This window comes from Phascolarctos cinereus, unplaced genomic scaffold (assembly GCF_003287225.1).
Source record: "Phascolarctos cinereus isolate Bilbo 61053 unplaced genomic scaffold, phaCin_HiC Scaffold_1;HRSCAF=81, whole genome shotgun sequence".
Classification (NCBI taxonomy): Eukaryota; Metazoa; Chordata; class Mammalia; order Diprotodontia; family Phascolarctidae; genus Phascolarctos; species Phascolarctos cinereus.
The window spans coordinates 91860574-91882281 of NW_027555514.1; the positions used below are offsets into that span (position 1 = coordinate 91860574).

Sequence of the window (21708 nt, forward strand, 5' to 3'; positions counted from 1 at the left end):
CCATTCTGAACTGTTCTGTCTAGACAAATGTGCTAAGGGAATCTTAGTGGGTGGGGGAATCTCCCTTGAGTCTGATTTATTCTGAGGATGAAGATTTTTTTTTTTTGGCTAGGTCCCAGAACATTTACAACTTAGATGGCTGTGTGGGTGGGAGGCAAAAGGTTTTGGTGGTGTGGTATGGTTGAGGAGGAGGTTAAGGATGAAGGGGCAGGAAAAAAGAGCAAGGCTCATTTCCAAGTCCAGTTCCTTCCCTGGTATACTTTTGCTTGACTAACTGCTCTCTACCCTTCCAAAAAACTTGCTAGGTTATTCCCTCAACTATCTCCTTGGCCTCAGTTGTAGCTATAATCAGCTGTGTTATTGCTCTCACTTAATGGTAACATTCTCCACCCCTAGCCAGAGCCCTAGACTCTTCTAACGCATTATTTACAGCTCTGTGGTCCTTCCTTCTCCATAAACACTTGAGAAGTTTCAAGGGGTTGGGGCCCTTCCATTCCTTTGGGTCTAATTCCACCTCCCTTCAGAGTTTGGAAAAGTCCTTTGGAGGAAACAAGAGGGCAGGGGAAAAGAAAGGGGCTGGGGAAGAAGGAAGGACCCAGGGCTGCAGTCATTGTTTCATTATCAGATTTTTGGCGAAGTAAGGAGGATAAGCAGGGAACTCCCAGAAATTGTGGGAAGAGGCAGGATGGGAAGAAATTGTGGGAAGAGCTCACTTTATTATTGTTTGGAGTGGGACTGAGCAGTGACATCAGGATATATGTATGTATAAAGAGGAATAATAGGTTATTTCAGAACCAGCTAGCTCAGCTGAGGTTCAAGCTTCACAGGACCCTGCCACCATGGCAGGGGATGCAACGTTCAACTCTCCATGAAGTGGTTTCTTCTCATCTACATCCTGAATGCAGAGGAGACAAGAAGGTTAGAGGTTAGAACCATATAGGGGGAGGTCTAAGGGGAAGGTTCTTTGTCTACAAGTAAGCCTGGTTCTAGGGTTCTCCAGATCCAAACAACCCCCTGCCACTGCACCCAGAGTGAACCCAAATATTTAGGATGGCATTGGGATATGCAATTCCTCACTCCCTCCTCTGATCCTTCGGACTGATGCTTAACTAGGGTCCAGACTAATTAACAGAGCATCTCTAGAACGAGGTAATGAAGAGAAAACCCTGCTCCCACTCATCTGATGAACATAGTTTGAATGTGAGTTTAGATGGGCTGTGTCCCTCCTCAGAATTTTCCCTTCTACTGCTGCTATCCTCCCACTCCTTGGGCCCCCACCCTGGGATCTTACCTCTTCAGGTAGCACGTTGCTCTGGCAGCAGAAGCATAGGTACACCAGGGTAAACCCTGTAGGAACCAGTGTCACCACCAGCAGTGTGATCCAGACTAGTAGTGCCATGATCGTAATTCCTTTACTCAGGCTCTGGTGATAGAGTGCAGAGGTGGTTCTAACTCTGTTAGTGCTGTGAGAGATGATCTCTCAGAAGTGAAGCCTCCTCAAAGGGTCATTAATTCTTGTCAATGGTTCTGGTATTGTTGCTTTTGAGTGGTACATGTGTACCAACACTAAGTGAAGACCCCTCAGAATATAAGGACCCCCTCCCCTAGCCTTCTCCCTCCCCTACTCTTAGATAGTGTTGGCAGAAATTCCTGAGCCATGAGTATCCTGTCTATCTCATCCTCTAGCTAGTTATATGACCTTGGGTAAAAGGCTGTTGAAACTGTGAGGCCCTGAAAAGGGGAACACGCTAACACAATTTCTATACCACTTTGTTCTCTCTGTTACTGGGGTAGTTTTTACACGAATAGATTGTACACCTGAGGCTCAGCCAATGAGCCGATGGGAAGGGGGTTAGGGTGGGCTGCTGCGTTAGGGTCTATGTAATCTTGCCTTAAACAAAGAGCACCCGCACTCTTGGAGCAGCTTAGGCAGCACGGCAGCGCTCGAGAAAGTCAATAAAGAGATTCCTCCTTTTTGCAAACTTTTGTCAAGACTCTGGTTTTTAATTTGGGTAGGTGGTCTCTGTCCCACACAGTGCCACTATGCTTTCTTAATCTGTCTCCATTCTCACTGGTTTCATCATTTCTACAAATATGGTGCCCGTCCACTTTGCCCTATCACCACTGTCAACAGTATGGTATGATGGAAGGAACATTGGATGCAGAGATTCCGAGACTTCAGTTTTGGTTCTGCTGTTAACTAGCTATGTAACTTTGGGCAAATCACTTTACTTTCCCCTCAGGACAGCAGTTTACTGACCTGTGACATGGAAGGTGATAAGCTTCCTTCCAGTTCTAAAGCTCCCTTATTTGATGCCCTTCCTATTTTACATAGCTGCTTTGAAGAATGACTGATTATGTATTATCCTGACTTTTTACTTACTAGCTGTGTGATCCTGGGCAAGTCTCCTCACCTCTCTGAGCCTCAGTTTCCTCATCTGTAAAATGAGGATAAAAGTATTTGCACCACCTATCTCACAGGGTTGTTATGAGGAATGTGCTCTTGACCATTTATACTGAGGGGAAGTGGACTGGCACCAGGTACTTCTCCCTGTACCTAGGCTGGGCCAGAGCTTAGGTTCCTGCTCAAGAACTCTCATGAAAAGATCAAGCTTCTTTCCAGCAGGAGACTTCAACCTGCCCTCCACTCTTACCATCCTGAACCAGCACTCTATCCATAGCACTCTTCGTACTCCACCATCAGGTTCCCGTATGACCTAGGTCTTGTCACAGATTTCTTTTTAGAAAGATAAAAATTGCTTGGCAATGGCCCTTTAAATTTGTCCTGGGGGTAAATTCCCCATCCCTGTGCAACTTCTCATCCTGGAACAAAGCTTAGGCTCCCATGGTCTAGCTATAGTTCTGATTATCCATCATCCTTCCTCATTCCTCCCATCATACTAAAAATGCATGCTCACCCGCAACATGTTCATGTAATCCAAGCACTGGCTTTTCTTCCAGGCTTCCTGTGGTTCTGGAGTGTTATAGGCCCGAGTGGGCCAAAAGCTTTCTTTATCACATACACTCTCAATGTAGTAGAATGAGTGTTGTAGCTCTTGAGCACAGATAGCAATGGCAGCAATGGAAGTAGAAATAGTTGCCAGAATGAATAGGTTTTTCAGGAAGCTCTGTGGATGAGAGAAGACAGGGGACATCCCTGCTTAGGGCTTTGCCTAGGGGTGGGGAACCTGTGGCCTCAAGGCCACATGTGGCTCTCTAGGTCCTCAAGTGCAGCCCTTTGAATCCAAACTTTACACATAACAAATCCCCTTAATAAAAAAGATTTGTTGCGTAAAACTTGGACTCAGTCAAGAGGCCACATTCAGGGATCTAGAAGGCCACAGTTTCTCCACCCTGGCTTAGTTTTTTTCTTCCTATTTTTATAGCTCACCAAGGTCTCTGCAAGTCATAGGCAAAGGTTTGTGAAGATGATCTATGAAGAGGGCATGGGACAGCTTAAGGCTCACCTTTGACTAGGAGTATGGGGAAGGGTACCAAGCCAAGAGTGGAACAGATGAGCCTAGAGTAGCACAGACAGTTTGCTCATCATACCTCTCATTGTACTTACCCACCACGTACCTCTCCACTTCTCTTGAATGATGGCAACAACTCCAGCTGAAATAGCCTGGAGAGGATAAGGTGGTATAAAAACCAAATTTCCCTTCTATCATCTTCTACCATAACTCTTCTTGAACTACCTCCTTTCCCCCTCCCCAATTTCTCCCTCTCCTCTTCCTGCCCCGTGTATACAACTTGCCACAAGAGGGCTATTGAATGTGGGGTTTGGCTTCTGTTCTACATAAAGAAAAAGCTTAGCCTGCCATGACATTTGATAAGTATGGAAGAGGTCTGTGTGGGCCTTACTGCCCTACAAGAAATTTGGGGCCAAATACTATTTTTCTTCAAAGTTATATACATGAAGCCTTTCCTGACCACCCCAACCCACAGTGATCTCTCCTTCCTGTAGCACTGACAGTCTATGCTATTTATGCAATTCCTTGACTTGTTGCTTACCTTTTCATTCGTTCATTTAGCACACTCATTGAACATTAAAACAAAGATGAATAAATCATGGTTTCTGCTCTATTGTAGCTTATTATCTAGCATATATCCTATTTCCCCAGCTAGATAGTAAACTCCTTGAGGACAGGTACTGTATCTTTTATTTATTTGTATCTTTTACGATATCTAGCACAGAACTAGACACATTCTAGATACTAAAAAGTGTTGTTAATAATGATGATTAGGCCCTTCCTCTGTGAGATTCATTCGTCTCCCTTCTCCCTCCCTTCTTCCCTCCCTACTGTACTCACCACAGCTCCAGTCCAGAAAGCAGCTCCAGAATACCTTAATTGGTAGAAGGAGCCAATGTAGAAGAAGACTCCTAGGGCCCCACTCGTGGCTCCCAATATTATCTGTGCAGTCTGTGAGACAAAGACATCCCATCCCCACAATCAACCTTCACATACCTCACATTTTAAGAAATTAATATCTTGCTTCCAATAGCCAGGCTAAGAGAAGGGCTGAGGTTGGATGGGTGCTGAGGTAGTGGTTGCCTAAGGTGTAAGGGTAGGTAGGAATTTATAAGGGAGAGGCAGAACTGTTTATAATGTAACATCAGTTTCAACAACTTCTCTCACGGAGACTATAGGTATTGTTACTTTAAGAAACAACAGAATCTTGGACAGTTATAGTTTAACTCTCATTCTTTGAGGAGTCTGTGGGGAGGCTAAGAGTTTAACTATCATTCTGGAGAGAGTTTTAGCTGTTGTGGTTTGAAAAAAAAATGAGAGAACCAAAAGAAAGGACTAGGAGAACTTCTTTCCTGAGAGAACTGTTTTTAACTCTTATCTCGTGAAGAAACATGAAGAAAATTCTTGAGAAGAGATTTTAATTGGCATCCTGAGAAAACTGAATGGTGTGACCTTTTCCAGAACTGAGAAGATGTCAGTAGTTGTAGTGAGGTTACAGCTCTAGCCTCTAGGTGCCTAGAAGTCTTTGGCTGTGATTTTTCTCACAACTGATACTTTGCAAATAATTATTCTTCTTTGTTTTATTGTTTGCTATACTGTTAATGAATTGTATAGCCAATAGCCTTTATATTTAAGCTTAAGAAATTATGCACTTGATAAATAAAAGGAGAGATGAGTAGAAGCTTATGTGGAAAAAGCTTCCTTAGTTTACTTAATAAGCTAGAGTCAAGGCTCAAAGCTGATTGATTAATTGATGAGAGGGGTGTTGGAATTTTGTGATTAATGGGGAAATATCAGAATATATCCCTTGATTATCCTGGAATCTGAAATAACAATGAAGAAGGAAAATGCTCCAGTACCAGGTTGAGAAAAGGGGTGGCTCCCCAACGTAGGATGCACATAGGAGGGTCAACCCAAATCCTGCTAAAATATGTCATGATAATGCCTTGTGCCCATCATTTGGTCAGGTAGATGGTGGTTGGGCAGTAACCCAGAAAGGCAGCTAGTGGGTAGAAACAGCTGCTGCTGATAGTTGGTGATAAGAAAGTTTCAGGCGCGCTCTCTCTCTCTCTCTCTCTCTCTCTCTCTCTCTCTCTCTCTCTCTCGCTCTCTGTCTCTCTCTCTGTCTCTCTGTCTCTCTCTCTGTCTCTCTGTCTCTCTGTCTCTGTCTCTCTCTCTCTCTCTCTCTCTCTCTCTCTCTCTGTCTGTCTGTCTCTCTCTCTCTCCCTCCCTCTCCCTGCTTCTCTCTCTCTCACACACATAACAGTGTACCACTCTTTCTCAGCTGCTGAAGCAAAGTAGATGTGCCTTTAATGGTCTGTTGATTCAGACTGTATTCAAACTTCAAGCTACACCACAATAATAAGCCTGCTCTTATGTTAATTTTAACCTGATATCACCTGTGTAAAAATATTGGCTGAGGGATGGAGATGAGGAAGATAGTCACCACCTACTCACTGGGGAGTGAATTGAGCATATGTGGACTCTGGATAAAGCTGATTCCTTGTGAGGGATATTGGTAATAATCTAATCTGGAAATTCCGTTTGTGACTAGAGTTGGGTACAGAATGAAACCAGGGAAAGGGGAATTAGTATTCAATTAAGTTAAACTCATTTTAATTAAACAAAAACCTGTTAAGCACCTATTATGTGTAATATATAAGGGGAGGGGGAGGAGAAACAACCTTTAAAGACAGTAGTACCTCTTCCTGAATGGAGCTTGGAAATTGGTAGGATGACCCAGTGGTCACATTATCAATTTTGTTTTTCATTAAGGCTAAGCTACTCTTCCCCAAGTTTGAGAAGTTTTCTAATTGAGGGTAGTTTTCTATCTAATATCTTATTTTATGGCTTTGTAAGATTTAAACAAAGTAAATATAGCATGCATTATTATGTCTATCTTACAGAAGAGGACCTGAAGTCCTAGATGACTTGTCCAATGTCAGACAGACTAGTTTCCTGGCATATGGCTCAATGATTTTCCACTCCATCATATTGCTATTCTTGGGGAGCAGAATAGTGGTAGAGAATATGTAGCTTGGTCAGACCCTCACCTTTATATATGGTTAGCCCCTTTGGATTCCCATTCTTTGGTACCTCCAAAAAGGGCTATGGATATTTTGTACATCTTTAGAGTTTGTTTTGTTTATGTTCATCTTCCATATTCCACCATCTGTGTATGGATGTATTCTATGGTTCCAATCTAGATCCTTTCCTCTTCTCTCTGTAACTCTGTTCTTGGTGCTTTTATCTGCTTTTGTCAATTCAACTCTTCATCTCTATGTAGTTGCCTACCAGTTCTAGATATCCAGCCATCTTCTCTCTCCTGAGTTCTGGAACCACACCTCAAACTTTCTGACATCCCCACCAGGATGTTTTGCAGGCATCTCAAAATCAACATATCCAAAGCTGAATCCATTATGTTCTTTATTGTGAGTTGTCTTCAAGTAATCATAATGTCCCTTTAATGCTGCCACACTTTTCTCTAAACCAAAGGCCCATCTTTTAAACACCCACATTCTATAGATATTTTTCTATGGCAGTGAGTCATAGAAGTCTGTGGTCCCTAGGCAGCTAGGTGGTACAGTGGATAGAGCACTGGGCCTGAAGACCTGAGTTCAAATCTAGAATGACCCTGGGCAAGTCACTTAACTTTATAGTCTGCCTCAGTTTCCTCAGCTGTAAAATGGTGAATAGCACCTACCTCTCAAGATTGTTGTAGGATCAAATGAGATATTTGTAAAGTGCTTAGCATAGTACTTGGCACATAGTAGGCACTTAATAAATGCTCATTCCCTTCCCCCTTTGCCCTTAAAAGTCTCATTTTGTAATCTTGATCCTGTGAGAGCTGGAGTCTCCAAAGAATTGAAAATGAGTATCACTCTATGAGCTCTGTCAGTAGGTACATAGTAAGGTCAGTAGGCTGCCTGCCACATACGTTATTGTTGTTCAGTTGTTTCAGGTAAATCTGACTCTTTGTGACCCCATTTGGGGTTTTCTTGGCAAAGATACTTGAGTGGTTTGCAATTTCCTTCTGCAACTCACTTTGCAGATGAGAAAACTGAGGTAAACAGGGTAAAGTGACTTGCTTAGGATCACACAGTATCTGAGGCTGGATTTGAATTCAGGTCTTCCTGACTCCAGGCCCAGCGCTCTATCCACTTCAACACCTAGCTGCCAGCCCCACACTTAATGAACAAGGAATTAAGATGGTGAGGTAGAGTAGAGGATGTCATTGAAGAATGTAAAAGTGTAAGAGGCCAGACACCTGATGGATAACTTGTCTGCTCCTTTAGTATCTTTCCAATGTCAAGAGAAATTAAGGAAAACCCTCTCACATTGATTGGATACCCTTTATCAAATTCATTGGAAGTCATGGATAAGAGTTGACTGGGATGAGAAGGCATGAATTGGTTGTATTCTGCACTGAAGGAAGGAGGACCCAAACTGATGAGATTACATTCATTTAAGTTCCCCATTCTCAATATAAAATTTAGATGAGTTTCATCTAAATGTCTCAGTTATTAAATGTCTCTTCTGAATCTAAGAAACAAGACCTAAACTATTTTTTTTTACTTACTTGGGGCCTCAGATGGATTGTTTTCTGTGATTTAATGTTCTCCAGTTTAAAAGAAAAAGTTTTACCACCTTGTTACAGAGTATGAAAAAGACAGCAAAACAGAAATGTAGCTCATGAGAGAATAAATTTAACCCCAATGAAATCTCCTTCAAAGTATATCTCTTTAGAAATTGTGCATGTTTTACTTCATCAGGAGAAAATGCTGAAAAATAACAGTAGTACCAACTTGAATTTCAATAACACACTTATTCCTGGTAAGGAAGAAAAGAAGGCCATATCTTTCTTTGCCTGGACATTGAGTCCTCTTGTTCATGTTGAATTTTGCTCCTACTTGAAAGCTGTTTCACTTACCCAGGTTGCCAACTGTAGTCGACTCTTTCTTGCACTCAACTCAAGAGTGCCAGCAGGCTTAACAAAGAATTTCAACAGGGATTTCCCAGCATTGAGAAGCTCAGGCAAAGCTGACTCCTGGTGGATGTGGATATTAACGTGAACTGGCTGGGAGGTTTCAGCTGCTTCCAACCCATCTATCTTAACTCCATTCACCTTCACCTCATTGGGGACCATCTTGCAGGCCTAGGAGAAAGTGAGATTAAGAGAGCAGGGCTTATGGTGAAAGTTTCCTTTAACCTGACTCCCTTTATAATGGGATGATCTGACTTCCCACCTCTGAATTTGGTTTTCCCCTGAAGGTCACCTTAAATGTGCAGAAGCATCCTTTGAGCTCCATTAACTTCTCCTAATCACCTGAACACATTGATCCCCATATGCATAGAGGACAGGGTATAACATAAAAGGTCAGACTCAGAGGAGAGGGGAGGAAGTTTAGATGGTGGGGACCAGACCACAGAAGCAGAAATTGGTGCTCTCTGGAAGCCTGAGAAACTTGACTTACCTTCCTCATAATAATAACAATAATGCTAATAAACCTTTAACATATGTATGGGGGCTTGGTTTTCAAAGTATTTTCAGATCCATTATCTCATTCTAGCCTCAGGTAGGGAAGGTGTTATTAAACCCATTTTATAGATAAGAATACTGAGGTCCAAAATGGCGAGAGTGCTAGCAAAATGGCTCCAACTCTTCTCAAGCCCCTGCACTGTTGGTGGAGCAGTGAAAATCTTTGCCTCTCCTTTCTCTTGCTACATCTCTCCTAGCGTCTCTCCACATTCTCCACTCACAATCTTGGCTATCTTGGTCTAGGACAGAGGTGGGGAACCTGTGGCCTTAAGGCCACATGTGGCCTTCTAGGTCCCCCATTCCTGGTCTAGGTGAAAGGCCACACTGTGGGAGCTGCCCTTCTATGCTGCTCATTTCCCCACTGCTGAGGGATAAAGACAAATAAACAACCTGCGTCTTTTCTTTTTCTAGAAGGGGGGAGTTGGTGAAAGGGAGATTTTGCAGCCTTCTGTTCATTTATTCACTGAAATTGCTGTTCAGGATTCCTTCAAACTTCTAGAATCATTGATTTGAAGCAGGGAACAGGAAAGGGTAACGTTAGTATAGGGCATAGGGAAAAGAACCCATCCCTTTTACCTACTCTTCTGTCTTCTTTCTCTTAAATATACTCACTAGTAACATGTTCCCTCCCATGCAAACACTCTGGAAGGTTAATAATATAGAGAGGATTGGATTTCTGGGTGAATAGGACGAGAGACTGGAGAGTTGGCAATGTCTGAGAAATCTTGTGCTGGGGCTGGGGAAGGTGAGAGAGCTGAATTTTGGGGAGCAGGGTTCCTCTTACCTTGTTCAGTTCAGCCTCCTTGGCCAGAAAGGGAGAATAGGGTTGAAGAGATCAGAGGAGTGGAGAAAATAGAAATCCAATAGAGAAACAGCCCATTTGGAAGAGTAGAAGAGGGGAAGTAAAATCATAATATAATTGGGAGGAGCTAGACTCCGGACTAGGAGGGGAGGAACTGTGGTGACATCATTCTGGAAAGCAGAAGGGAGGGCAGGGCCAGAGCTGGGTAAAGGCTTGCGGTTGTGTATTGGGAAGCAGGGACCAGAGAGGATTTCCAGGCTTAGTGCGTCAGGGCCATGGCCAGGCCAAGCTAGTCCTGTTTCCTGTTGGGGAAGCAATGAGACCTTGGGAACCTGAGGCAGACCATGTGGGAAGTGGGAGCAGAAATGGTGGGAACTGAAAATACCCAGGCTTTTGCCAAGCTTGCAAAAAACTCCATTATCTCTGCCAAGAAACCCCCAAACAGGATCATGAAGAATTGGACACGACTGAAAACAACTGAACAATAACGAAAACTAAGGGGGTGGGGGGTGGGTAGGTATGGTGTAAGGTTGGATCATTGCAAGAAAGAAGGAATGAGATTACAGTGAGAAGATTTAGCTGGAGAGGAAAAAAGGACTAGGAATTTGTGGCATTGTTACACGTTTGGATACATTTGCAATACATGTGGCATTTAGAAATCATAGGTATTGTTTTTCAGGTTTGATAATGTCACTGACTTGTGACTTTCTTTTTTTTTTTTTTTGGTGAGGCAATTGGGGTTAAGTGACATGCCTAGAGTCACACAGCTAGTAAGTGTTGTGTGTGAGGCCAAATTTGAACTCAGGTACTCCTGACTTCAGGAACTCCTGACTTCTATCCACTGTGCCACCTAGCTGCCCTGACTTGTGACTTTCAGTGTGGGCCATCTCGCTGATGTGTTAACCACAGTCCCAACTTTCCCTTATACCACTATATACCTTCAACATTATATGATTGTTCTCTAGCTGTTTACTGCTTTACAAACCAATTTAACAAAATGCAAATTATGTAGGAAACATTTCACAGATGAAAATCTCTCTCCCTCTCGTCAAACAGAGAAAAGATTCTTAACCTGGGCTCTGTGAATTTGTTTTTTGTCTTTCCTTCCTTCTTTCCTTCCTTCCTTCCTTCCTTCCTTCCTTCCTTCCTTCCTTCCTTCCTTCCTTCCTTCCTTCCTTCCTTCCTTCCTTCCTTCCTTCCTTCCTTCCTTCCTTCTTTCCTTCCTTCCTTCCTTCCTTCCTTCATTGTATTTTACTATAATGCATTTCCTTTGTAATCCTATATATTTTATTTTAGAAATTGAAAAATATTATTCTGAGAGGAGGTTCATAGGCTTTACCATACTGTCAAAGGGGTTCATGACATACAAAAAGGCTCCATAACTCCTGATATAGATGGATAGCTATATAGATAAATATTGAAGAATGTAATTCCAGAACTTTTAATGATGGAATTATAGTTGAAAGAATATGTTTTGTTTGGGAGAGGGCTGAGGATTCTTGACCCTATGGTGTGTCATGCCCTGGGGTAGCCTAGCTGTGAAGTGGTTGTGACTTTCTGGGACCTCAGGTTAAACATTCACCATCAAAGTTGGGGCTTGGCTATTTAGAGTGATCTCTTCTTTGCATGCAATTGAGGTGCTCACAGAATGAGGAATACCTCTGAGTTGGGATCTCAGGATCCCAGAGGCTTAGCAAGGGATCTGCCTTTCAGACCTTGTCTAGAATCAAGATGGAACACTCATATCAATAACTAAGTCAATGAAAATAATTACTGTATATGTTCATTAGGGTCCTGTTTATCCTTCTGTTGTCAAGGAGGCTGACCACCTCAGAGTCTAGCATTCCAAGAGGATGGCTCCCAGTGTCAGGAGATTATGTTTCAGCCAGCCAAACTCAGTACATAATTCTATTCTTCCTCTCTTCCTGTTACTTCATAACTTCATACCTGGATCTGGATTTTGTTTAAGTCCTTCTGGGTTGTAGATATTGCCCCCTTACTGGATTCTCTCTGATGGACAAGCAGATGAGCATGCTATGAGTATTGGTTGATCTTTTCTGGTTGTGACGAACTGTGGTTCCATATTGACAAGTTTTATGCCTGTGCCCCGTGGTCACAACAGACTCCTCCCAATTACCACACCAATCTGTCAGGTTCCCCTGCCCGACAGGCTCAGTGCTTAGCCCAGCCCCTGAAAAGACACAGGTGAAACAAGAAAATCTATAGAACGATTTTTCAGATCCATTCCAGCTTGAAAAAAAAGTGCATGATTCTCATGATTAACATGAAAGCAAATTATAATAAAACTATATATGAATTTCTACCTATCTTGAATTATGCAGGAGGAATCTAGGCTCAGTTAATGCTTTCTTGTGTTGATTGACAACTGTGATCAAAGTGTAGTGTCTTACTGAAATTAATAGTAGAAGTATAAACATATCTGTTTCATTAAATTACTATTTGTTCATACTTTCTGGAGTCATTATTATTATTATTGTTATTAGTAGTAGTGGTGTAGCTCATATAAGCTCCAAAGGTCCGTATCCCAGTTCCCGCTCTCACTGATGAGTCTTGGGTTCCAGAGCAAGGTTATATTTTCCTCTCAGGATTCTAGGTGTACCCCTAAGAATCAGGGGGTAATTCTCTCATGCTATTGGCTTAAGCCCCCATTGGTATGCTTCCTCCAAAGTTATCAGGGGAGAATCATTTTAGTCAGCTAGCCTTAAGTAGCTTTTAGGAAGAGCTATTTCCTAAAGTAGTACAAAGAGAACCAAAATGTGTGACAAATTCTTCCACTGGTACATACAGAATCCAAGGGAGAGTGGGTTCAATCTTAGAGAAAAGATGTGGCAAAGGGGTAACATAGCTTCTGATTACTGGAAGTTCTCCTTAGGTATGTAGCTTCTTTGCTGGGAATCTTATGTCTATTCTGTTCTAGGTGCCAACTGTGGACACTACCATTAGCTGATCCAGAGACATAGCTAGGACACATGAGAAAAAGCTTTTTGAGAAAAAAGAATGATGATGAACTTGATGAAACTTAATGAAAAGTAGGAAATACTATTCACACCCAAGCTAGTAATCAATTAAGTAAACTCTATGTCTGATGCAGTTTAAAAAAAAAAGGACAATTTCACATCAAAGGACCGGAGTTCTAATTCTGATCAGTTACTACCTGTGTGACCTTATGCATCACTAAGCGCTTTTGGTTTCAGTTTATTCTTCTGTAAAATGAACAGTTGACTCAAAAATCCCTTTCAAACTCAAAAGCTATTACCCCTCATTCAGATAGGCAATTATCTTTCTCAGTTAAATTTTTTTAAAAATCAGGTTAACTATAGTATGTCCTGTATTGAAGGTATTGTTAGCCTAAGTGTTTGCATGAGGACTGAGGGGCTCTTTTTACCTTTTGAGAGAAATGATTATTAATACACAATGATTTGGGGTGATTGAGAGTCCCCCCCCCCCTTACTTTTTCTAAAGTCCTAATGTCATAAGTTCAGTCTCTTGAGGGACATTACTGATAATGAAATAGGATTTAGAACCCACCCAGGTAGGGAAGCCATTGTGCTACTCAGTTTTGGCTGGGGATAAATTCTTTGAATAGATTGCCCAAGGCTGGGGATAACTTAGAAGTAAATGACATAAACAGAGTCATTTGAATAGGATCAGCCCCTCATTGTAATATTCACTCTGTCATTGATTGTTAACCAATCACAGTTGATTGTTACCCTGGGAACACCCCACTTACAATGGGCATATGAGCCAACAGCCCACTGCCATGATGGTCTTTGGTCTAAAAGAGAGATGGCTAACTAGCCATCCTTTTATTAATACACATGTTGGCATTATTAATAAAATGATTAAATTACCTAGAAATTATGTCTCTTGAACTTTTTTAAATGTAGGGGTCTAGATATTCTTATATTCTCAGGGGAAACTCTAGGTGGGGTTGAAATGAACCACATTCTGATGTTCTCAGGAGAAACTTTGAGTAAGGGCACCAGCCAAAGAGAGTAATTTGTGATATATCTGAAAGATTAAATTTAGACACAGAGTCTTGGTTCTGGGCTACAGGGCACACCACTGTGTTGGTGGTGCACGGCCTGAAGTCAGGAAGATTTGAACTCAAATCCAGCCTCAGACACTTACTAGCTGTGTGACCCTGAATAAGTGACTTAACCCTATTTGCCTCAGTTACCTCATCTGTAAAATGGGGGATAATAATAGCATGTCCTTTGCAAGGTTATGTGAAGATAGAATATAATTGTTAAATGCCTAGCCCCATGCCTGGTAGACTATAAATGCTATATTAGCTATTATTATATGTTAGATGCTGTAGGGCATACAGGAGAAGACATCGTCACTACATTGGGAGAACTTATAGTATGATTAGTGAGACAACAATATTAACAACTCACATTTCTACAGACTTTTAACGTCTCCAAAGTACTTTCCTTACTCCAACCCTATGGGGAAAATAGGCCAGCTAGGAGGCTCAGTGGATAGAGAGCCAGGCCTAGAGTCAGGAAGACCTGAGTTCCAATTTGGCTTCAGATACTTACTAGCTGTATGACCCTGGACGAGTCATCTCACCCTATTTGCCTCACTTTCCTCATCTGTAAAATGAGCTGGAGAAGGAAATGGCAAACCACTCTAGTATCTTTGCCAAGAAAATCCCAAATGGGGTCACAAAGAGATGGATGTGACTGACACTACTGAACAAAAACAAAAATGGGGAAAATAGTGCAATAATTATAATTTTTACTTTATAGATGATATACTATTGCCCAGTATTGCCTATTGCCCAGTATTGCCCAGGTAACACAGCTAGTGGGAATTCAAAGTAGGTCTTCTGAGACCAAGTCAAGCCCTCTTATAACTACTAATCCTTGCCTTCAACCCTTCTTTTGGAGCTCTGACTCTGGATGGGTAGACAGGGGATTTCCCAAGCATCAGAGCTGGGAAGCAATCGGCTGCAGTGGCTGCATCTGGAGTTGGGAATCACCAGACTTACCCTTCCCCCTTGCTCAGTGCCCTCCCATGGCTCCTCCTCTAGGGTTGGGCCCTGGCTCTCTGGCTGTGGTGAAAACAGTTTAGTGTTAAGCCCTGCAGATCTAGGCCTCTTTTCCTTATTGCCTCCTTCCTAATTCTTACCTGTTCCTCTGTCCCTGCTCAGCTTTCACCCATCACTCCTAATCTTACTCTGCCTACTAAGGCAAACGACTAACCAGGTAAGCTAATGATCTCTGTTCCATTTGAACTTCATAGGTTATGTGTCCTGGTTTCCTTGGTTTTCCATGTCTGAGTGTATGTTTTCTTCCCTGGGGGTCCAGCTTTTGAGTTGACATTGCTGTTGAGGACTAGGGGAGATGAGGGAAGAATGAGGGGTTTCCCTCTCCAATGTGGGAAATGAACCTTAGGGAGTCCCGGGCCTCTACCCTTTCCATTTAAAATGGAAAGAGGGAGCCAGAGGAAGAATGATGTGGGAGGAGGAAAGGGAAGATAAGGATTGGAACTAGGGGAATGGAGGAGAGGAGGGGAAGGGCACAAGGGCAGATGTACTGAGGCAGGGCCATGTCCAGTGGGGCTGAAGCAGGGCAAGTATTGTGAGAGAAGAACAGAGAGAGGGGGAGGCTTAGGTCATGTCTCCAAATGAAGCCTCTGAGGAAAGGAAAATACCTGGAGAAAAGAAGTATTCAAGGAACACTTTTATCTTTGGGAGAGTTTATTTTTTGTGTGTGTGTGTGGGGAGGGTGATTCATAGATTTTGAGCTAGAAGAAATCCTGGAGGTGATCTGGTTTGAATCTCTCATTTTACAGATGATGAAACTGAAACTTGCCTAAAGTGAATACAGTAGCAGAGCTGGGATTTGAATCCAGGCTCACTAAGTGCATTTCCAGCGCTGGTTTCATGTGAATTGTCCTAGGTCTATAACTATCCTTCATTGCTTAGGCTCAGTAGCAGCTGCCTTGTTTCCTCTCTCCTTTTGTTTAATCTACTTCCAGGTCCAGACTTAGAAAATGTCCACCAGCATGATAAAGGTGGATGGGATGCAGGCTGTGGAAGTGGACTCCCAGCCAACTCAAATCAATATACACATCCACCAGGAGTCAGCTCTGTCCAAGCTCTTCCAGGCGGGATGCGCCTTCTTGCAATCTAAGACTTATTCCCAGGACACTTTCAAACAGAGCAAAAGGGGGCTCCAGGCACAGCTGGCACTTGGGGTAAGAGTGGGTTCAAAGGGGTACATGTAAGAGATGACAAGAACTGGGGGGAGAGGTACATCTTTCCATTCCCATGAAGCTGCAAAGAGAAAATGAAAGAAAGCCAGAATCACAGAAACTTAGAAATGGTAGTGACCTTATTAATTATCCAATCTAATCTCTGACACCCTCCTCTTTTACACAGGAAACAACTAAGAGGGGAGGCAACTTTCATTGTCCAAGGTCTCCCATCCAGGAAAGTGGAGGGATTTAGTGTTACATATGAGAAAAAAAATTCTTGGCTTCAAGAATTGTGGCTTGGGGAAACTGAGACAGGTTGTAAAATCTTCTTTCCTTAGAGATTAAGAGAAAGACTTACCCCTGATCTGAGGAAGGAGCCTTAGGGGTAAGGAGTCAAGATTGTCTTTTTTTTTTTTTTTTTGGTATTTTGCTAGGCAATGGGGTTAAGTGACTTGCCCAGAGTCACACAGCTAATGAGTGTTAAGTGTCTAAGGCCGGATTTGAACTCAGGTCCTCCTGACTCCAGGGCCGGTGCTCTATCCACTGCACCACCTAGCTGCCCCCAAGATTGTCTCTGGAGGTTTTTGTCGGGTAGCAGCTATGTCAGCAGCTCCCTGCGACTGTGGAGGTCATGGGCAGGGATTGAGTTCCTATGCTATGTTACAGGTGTCACTGATATTGCTGGGGGTCTTGAGCTGCGCTTTTGGGATACTCCTGTATTTTGGGCCTTGGATTCCCCTGCAGGCCATGGGCTGTGCCTTTTGGGCAGGAACTGTGGTGAGTAGAGAAGGGATTTGGGGGAGAAGGGAGTATTTGAGGGAACTAAGGAAGTGAGGAGTGGGCTGATGGACATGGAGAAAAGAAGAGGAAGAACACAGATATAGGGCATAGGAAGAGGAGGTCTTTCAAGTGATGCAAAAGCCAGCTTACTTCCCATTTTCTTTTTAGTTTAGAGTTGTTGGCAAGGTAGTAGATGTTGGAGGGGAGGGATTGGAATGGGAGAGGATGGAATAGGGGCATTTGGATCCAGGCCATGTGACTGGCTTCCTTCCCCCTTTCCTAGATCCTTTCCTATTATCTGGGCTGGGGCTTGGAAGGGAAATGGGAAGCCTCCTCTAATCTTTATTTTTCTTAGGCCATTGTGGCTGGAGCTGGGGCCATCATCTATGAAAAATGTCAGAGTAGCTGCTGGGTAAGAGTCAGGGCTGTTCTGTTTCCTTTTGGGCTCATCTGTCTTTTTCCTCCTCACTCCAGCTCCTCCTTTCTCATCCCTCTTTACCTCCTTTTCTTCCATGTTCTACTTTCACTGGCTTTGGGTCCTCAGGTGGAGGAGGAGTCTGGCGTCCAGAGAAGTCTGGGCCTCACTTGGCTGGTATCCTCAGGGGGATTAGGGTAAGGGGCGCTGTGACACTGTAGTGACCAGATGGGGTCTGCTCTCCTCTGCTCCTTCCCTCTCTAGGGTCGTCTTGCTACCCTGCTGGCCCTGATCAGCATCTCCACAGCCTTTGCTGCCCTGGTCCTCTGTTCATACAGCCTTGAGGATTCCGCTAATCACTTCTTCAACGTGGGAACGATCTGTGAGCGTTCTAGGTCGGAAACCACGACTGTCTTGTATTATAGGAGATATGATTATAGAGATTGGAGGACTGAAGAGTGCAAGAGGAATATGGACATGCTTTTGGTGAGAACCCAGTCCCTGGGTGCTGGGGGATAGGAGAAAATGAGTTCGAAGTGGCCTTTTCATCATTTACTCCTCCAATCCTTGCCTGGAGGGCAAATGAGTGCATGCCCCGAGCTCGACATGGGTAGCCTTGGATTGAAGGGACTATACGGATACCTGGGTGTTAGGGCTGCAAACAGCCAGGGACTAGAAAGGGCAGAGATTCAAGAGGTGAAAATACTCCTACTTTCTGGGGAAAGAACCTGGAATGTTCTCTTCTCTCAATTCCCTTTCCTCAGATGTAGCCACTTTTTGAGGGTGATAATAAATGACTGACAGTGAGGTTGAATAAATTAATGACAGCCACAATGTTCAGGGAATAGTGGCTCATGGGAATTACCGTGATGGTGAAAAGGATGGTGGTCATTCTGAATATGGTGATAGCAGCCTGCTAAACCTTTCCTCTTCTCATTCTTCAGCATTTGTTCCAAGGAGTCCAGGCCATGCTGCTGGCCATCTGTGCCGTGATACTCCTTGTGTCTCTGGCCTCCCTGGGTGTGGGTCTCTGTGACTTGTGCTGCCAGAACTCTCAATTCCAGGTGAATTATGGGGCAGGGTCATGGGAGGGAGACAGCTGAGTCTAGCTCCTTGTTCAGTTCTCTTCCCAATGCCTAGCCCTGGTCCCCTGTCCTCTTGGGAAGCTATACCCTTTCCCCTCGCTCTGAGAGAACTGCTCTCCTGTCCTTCCTCTCTTCTCCTTTCCCATTCCCTTTTTGCTACATCCTGGGAGATAACCTCTCTTTCTATTCTTAGGTTGAAGAAGCGGCTGAAAAGAAGCTGCTAGGTGAAGAATCACTTCCTCCTTCACCTTGCAAGGAGAAATCCGCTGGCGTCATTAACCTGTGAGCTGCTGTCCTGCCTAGACCCACTCCTCCCTCAGGAGCGTCCTGCTGTCTCTGGAGGCACCTGGCCACTCCAAGTGCTCTCTGGGCCAGAACAGAGCAACCTCCTCACCCTTACCACACACCCTGTACCTTTATTGCCAGTTCTGCTCAGCCTCTTCTTCCCTGCTTCTTTGACTTTTTCCACATGCTCCCTGTTTTTTACCCCTTTGACTGTTCCCTTCCTCATTCCTCATTCGTTGCCTGCCCTTATCCAATTACTCTGACTCTCTCCCTGAGAAGGAGTTACATCTACTCTTTTCCCTGCTCTCCCCAAGCCCATCAGTTACTTGTCTTCAGGCTGATTTCAAATAATAAATGCTCTGATTTCAGATGGTGGCCTCTTTCAACTCTCTCTAAACCTTCCTATTCTGGGTTTGAGGAGGGGGTGATGTCTGTGTTTCCTTGGAGCAGGTGAAATAGCCACAGTGTGTGAAGCCCTGGGGGAAGACCATTTCCAGTCTTTGTAGCCCCACAAGGCTGGAGAGGAACCTGACCCTGCTAGAGAGTCACTGACTTCACCCAGTGACAGTGGGGTAGCTAGACGGCCCAGTGGATAGAGGACTGGGCCTGGAGGCAGGAAGACCTGAGTTCAAATCTGGCCTCAGAAATTTGCTGTGTGACCCTGGGCAAGTCACTTAACCACATTTGCTTCAGTTTCCTCATTTGTGAAATGAGCTGGAGAAGGAAATGGCAAAGTATTCCAGTATCTTTGCCAAGAAAACCCCAACTGGGGTCATGAAGAGTCAGACATGACTGAACAACAACAACAAATTGTACAATTTGGTAGCACTATTGAAGTGGCAGGGAGCTGAGCTGTGATGGCAACTATAGGAGGGTTTTATAGTTTTTGGTCTATAGCTCATAATTCTGATCCTTGGCTGGGGGTGGGAATGAATCAGGAAAGACTTCTTTTCTTTTCCAATGGACTCTCCCTTGCAGTATTTATTTTGAGTGGGCTGTTTCATGGTGGGAGGGAGGCATGTTAGGGCTGACTTTTTGAAATCTTTTAGATTTATTATTCTTTTTAATTTTAAATTTTTTTTTGAGGCAATTGGAGTTAAGTGACTTGCCCAGGGTCACACAGCTAGTACATGTCAAGTGTTTGGTCTGAGGCCGGATTTGAACTCAGGTCCTCCTGACTTCAGTGCTGGTGCTCTATCCACTGCACCACCTAGCTGCCCCAGATTTATTATTCTTTTAAAAGGACTGGATGTCCCCATCTTGCCCAGGCTGGAAGTACAGGTACCACTCATGGGTCCAATCCAACCAATAGTTGGCACAGGAATGGCAATTTGGCTAAGTTCTCTCCTCCATAGGCAACCCCATTGGCTCCCATTCCCAGGGGTTCACCATATTAATGCCAGACTAGGTGTAGATATCTGATCAGCATAGCCCACCACAACTCAGAACTCCTGAGCTGTAGCTGGGATTACCTGAGTACACTGTGATGTCCAGCTGGTCTTTGCTTTCATGAGAAAGATCAGCCCTAAAACTACAACATGGAAATGAAAAAATGAAAAAAAAAGTTCTATCAACTTTGAGTAAAAAAAAAAAGTGTAACAAGAACCATTACATACAGAGCAAGAACCAAATAAAAGTGAAAATAAAAATAAAACATTTTGAACATTTGTTCAAACATTTGTTTTGCATGATTACACATGTATAACCTATATCGAATTGCTTGTCTTCCCAATGAGGGTGGGTGGGGAGGGAGGAAGGGAGAGAATTTGAAACTCAAAGTTTTAAGAACGAGTGTTAAAAATTGTTTTTACATGCAACTGGGAAATAAGATATACAGGCAATGGGGTATAGAAATCTATCCTGCCCTACAGGAAAATAGAAGGGGAAGGGGATAAGAGAAGGGTGGGGGTGATAGAAGAGAGGGCAGATTTGGGGAAGGGGTATTCAGAATGCACTCTGTCTAGGGGGGGAGGGGAGAGATGGGGAGAAAATTTGGAACACAAAATCTTGTGAAAGTGAATGTTGAAAATTAAAAAGAAATAAATTAATTAAAAAATTTAAAAAATGAATAAAACATTTTTTCCTTTCTCACTTAGGAAAATCAGTCCTATGTTCTCAGCCTCTAACTCGCTAACCTAATGGCTGTATTTTAGAGAATATCTTTTTATTCTTCATTTTCTTCTTTAATAAAGTGAGTTTTTTTCCACTCTATTCTGAGACTAATTTCCTTTTTATCTCACCATCTAGGAGGAGCAGTGGATAGAGCACTAGGCCTGGGATAAAGAGCTGGGTTTAGATCCTGCCTCAGCTACTGGAGTGTGACTGGGCAAGTCATTAGCTGCTGCCTGCCTCAGTTTCCTCATCTGTACAATGGCAATAATAATAGTGCCTACCTCCTAGCGTTATTGAGAGGATCAGATGATATAATTATCGCAGAGCACTCAGCACAGTGCCTGACACATAGCACTATACAAATGTTAGCTGTTATTATTATTATTACTGTAGTATTAGACAACAATTCAAAAGCATTTATTAAGCATCTGTTGTGAGTACCTCCAGGATTTCTATTCCAGAGCCAGACTGGTTATATATCCCCCTCAGGGTTCCCTGAGAGGAATGGGTATCTCTTCTCTACCGTAGTCAGATCCAGCCCCACCCCCAATCCTCCCAAATATGTTCCCCTCATTGTTAGGTGTCAGTGAGTGGTGCCCCAGTCTCATTTACCTACTTAACATCAATTAGATTTTATAAAGGCATTTACTTCAAAGATGTAACAAAAATAAAAGTACAAAGATTTCACTCCAACTTCCTAAGGCCACCTCAGTCATAGGGAGAATGGGCTCAACCTTCGCTCAGTTCCTTTATAGCATTGATCCCACTGAGATGATGTCCAAATGAAGTATTGCCATCAGCACTGTCCCAGTTTCCACTGGGCTGGCTCCCACATGTCACTAGCAAGGTCACTCCTTGTTCCTTGGGGCATTGATGCTGAGCTGGCTGCAAAATCTGAATGCTTTCCCTTCAACCAAAACCAAAGAACACATGTCAAGGCAGGCAAAAAACTCAGGACTGTATTCACAAGGCCACTTGGCCTCAGAGGG

The 21708-nt window shown here is 43.4% G+C and overlaps 2 protein-coding genes across 2 annotated transcripts; one reads left to right on the top strand and one right to left on the bottom strand.

The window, feature by feature from the left end:
• Positions 1–696: 696 nt before the first annotated feature.
• LOC110201980 (transmembrane protein 176A-like) lies at positions 697–9929 on the bottom strand. Its single transcript, XM_020977927.2, has 7 exons — positions 9797–9929; positions 8404–8628; positions 4314–4424; positions 3569–3625; positions 2919–3128; positions 1292–1423; positions 697–895 (listed from the first exon to the last, which is right to left on the bottom strand). The coding sequence occupies exons 2-7, from the start codon at positions 8617–8619 to the stop codon at positions 815–817; spliced, it is 807 nt and encodes a 268-aa protein (XP_020833586.1). The 5' UTR covers positions 8620–8628; positions 9797–9929; the 3' UTR covers positions 697–814.
• A 4935-nt stretch (positions 9930–14864) lies between these two features.
• On the top strand, positions 14865–18975 carry TMEM176B (transmembrane protein 176B). The gene is made up of 7 exons (XM_020977935.2): positions 14865–15048; positions 15824–16042; positions 16709–16819; positions 17178–17234; positions 17502–17723; positions 18182–18301; positions 18516–18975. Exons 2-7 carry the CDS (start codon positions 15839–15841, stop codon positions 18606–18608), a joined length of 807 nt encoding a protein of 268 aa, XP_020833594.1. The 5' UTR covers positions 14865–15048; positions 15824–15838; the 3' UTR covers positions 18609–18975.
• The last annotated feature ends 2733 nt before the right edge of the window (positions 18976–21708 follow it).

What these genes read in the sequence shown, in the direction of transcription:
- LOC110201980 (XM_020977927.2), bottom strand. Translation starts at nt 8,619, where the DNA reads ATGGTCCCCAATGAGGTGAAGGTGAATGGAGTTAAGATAGATGGGTTG. An exon ending in AGTGGAGAGGTACGTGGTGG is followed by an intron (nt 3,129 to 3,568) that starts GTAAGTACAATG and finishes TCTCATCCACAG; the next exon opens with AGCTTCCTGAAAAACCTATT. An exon ending in ATTACATGAACATGTTGCGG is followed by an intron (nt 1,424 to 2,918) that starts GTGAGCATGCAT and finishes CTCTATCACCAG; the next exon opens with AGCCTGAGTAAAGGAATTAC.
- TMEM176B (XM_020977935.2), top strand. Translation starts at nt 15,839, where the DNA reads ATGTCCACCAGCATGATAAAGGTGGATGGGATGCAGGCTGTGGAAGTG. An exon ending in AATGTCAGAGTAGCTGCTGG is followed by an intron (nt 17,235 to 17,501) that starts GTAAGAGTCAGG and finishes TTCCCTCTCTAG; the next exon opens with GGTCGTCTTGCTACCCTGCT. An exon ending in GGAATATGGACATGCTTTTG is followed by an intron (nt 17,724 to 18,181) that starts GTGAGAACCCAG and finishes CTCATTCTTCAG; the next exon opens with CATTTGTTCCAAGGAGTCCA.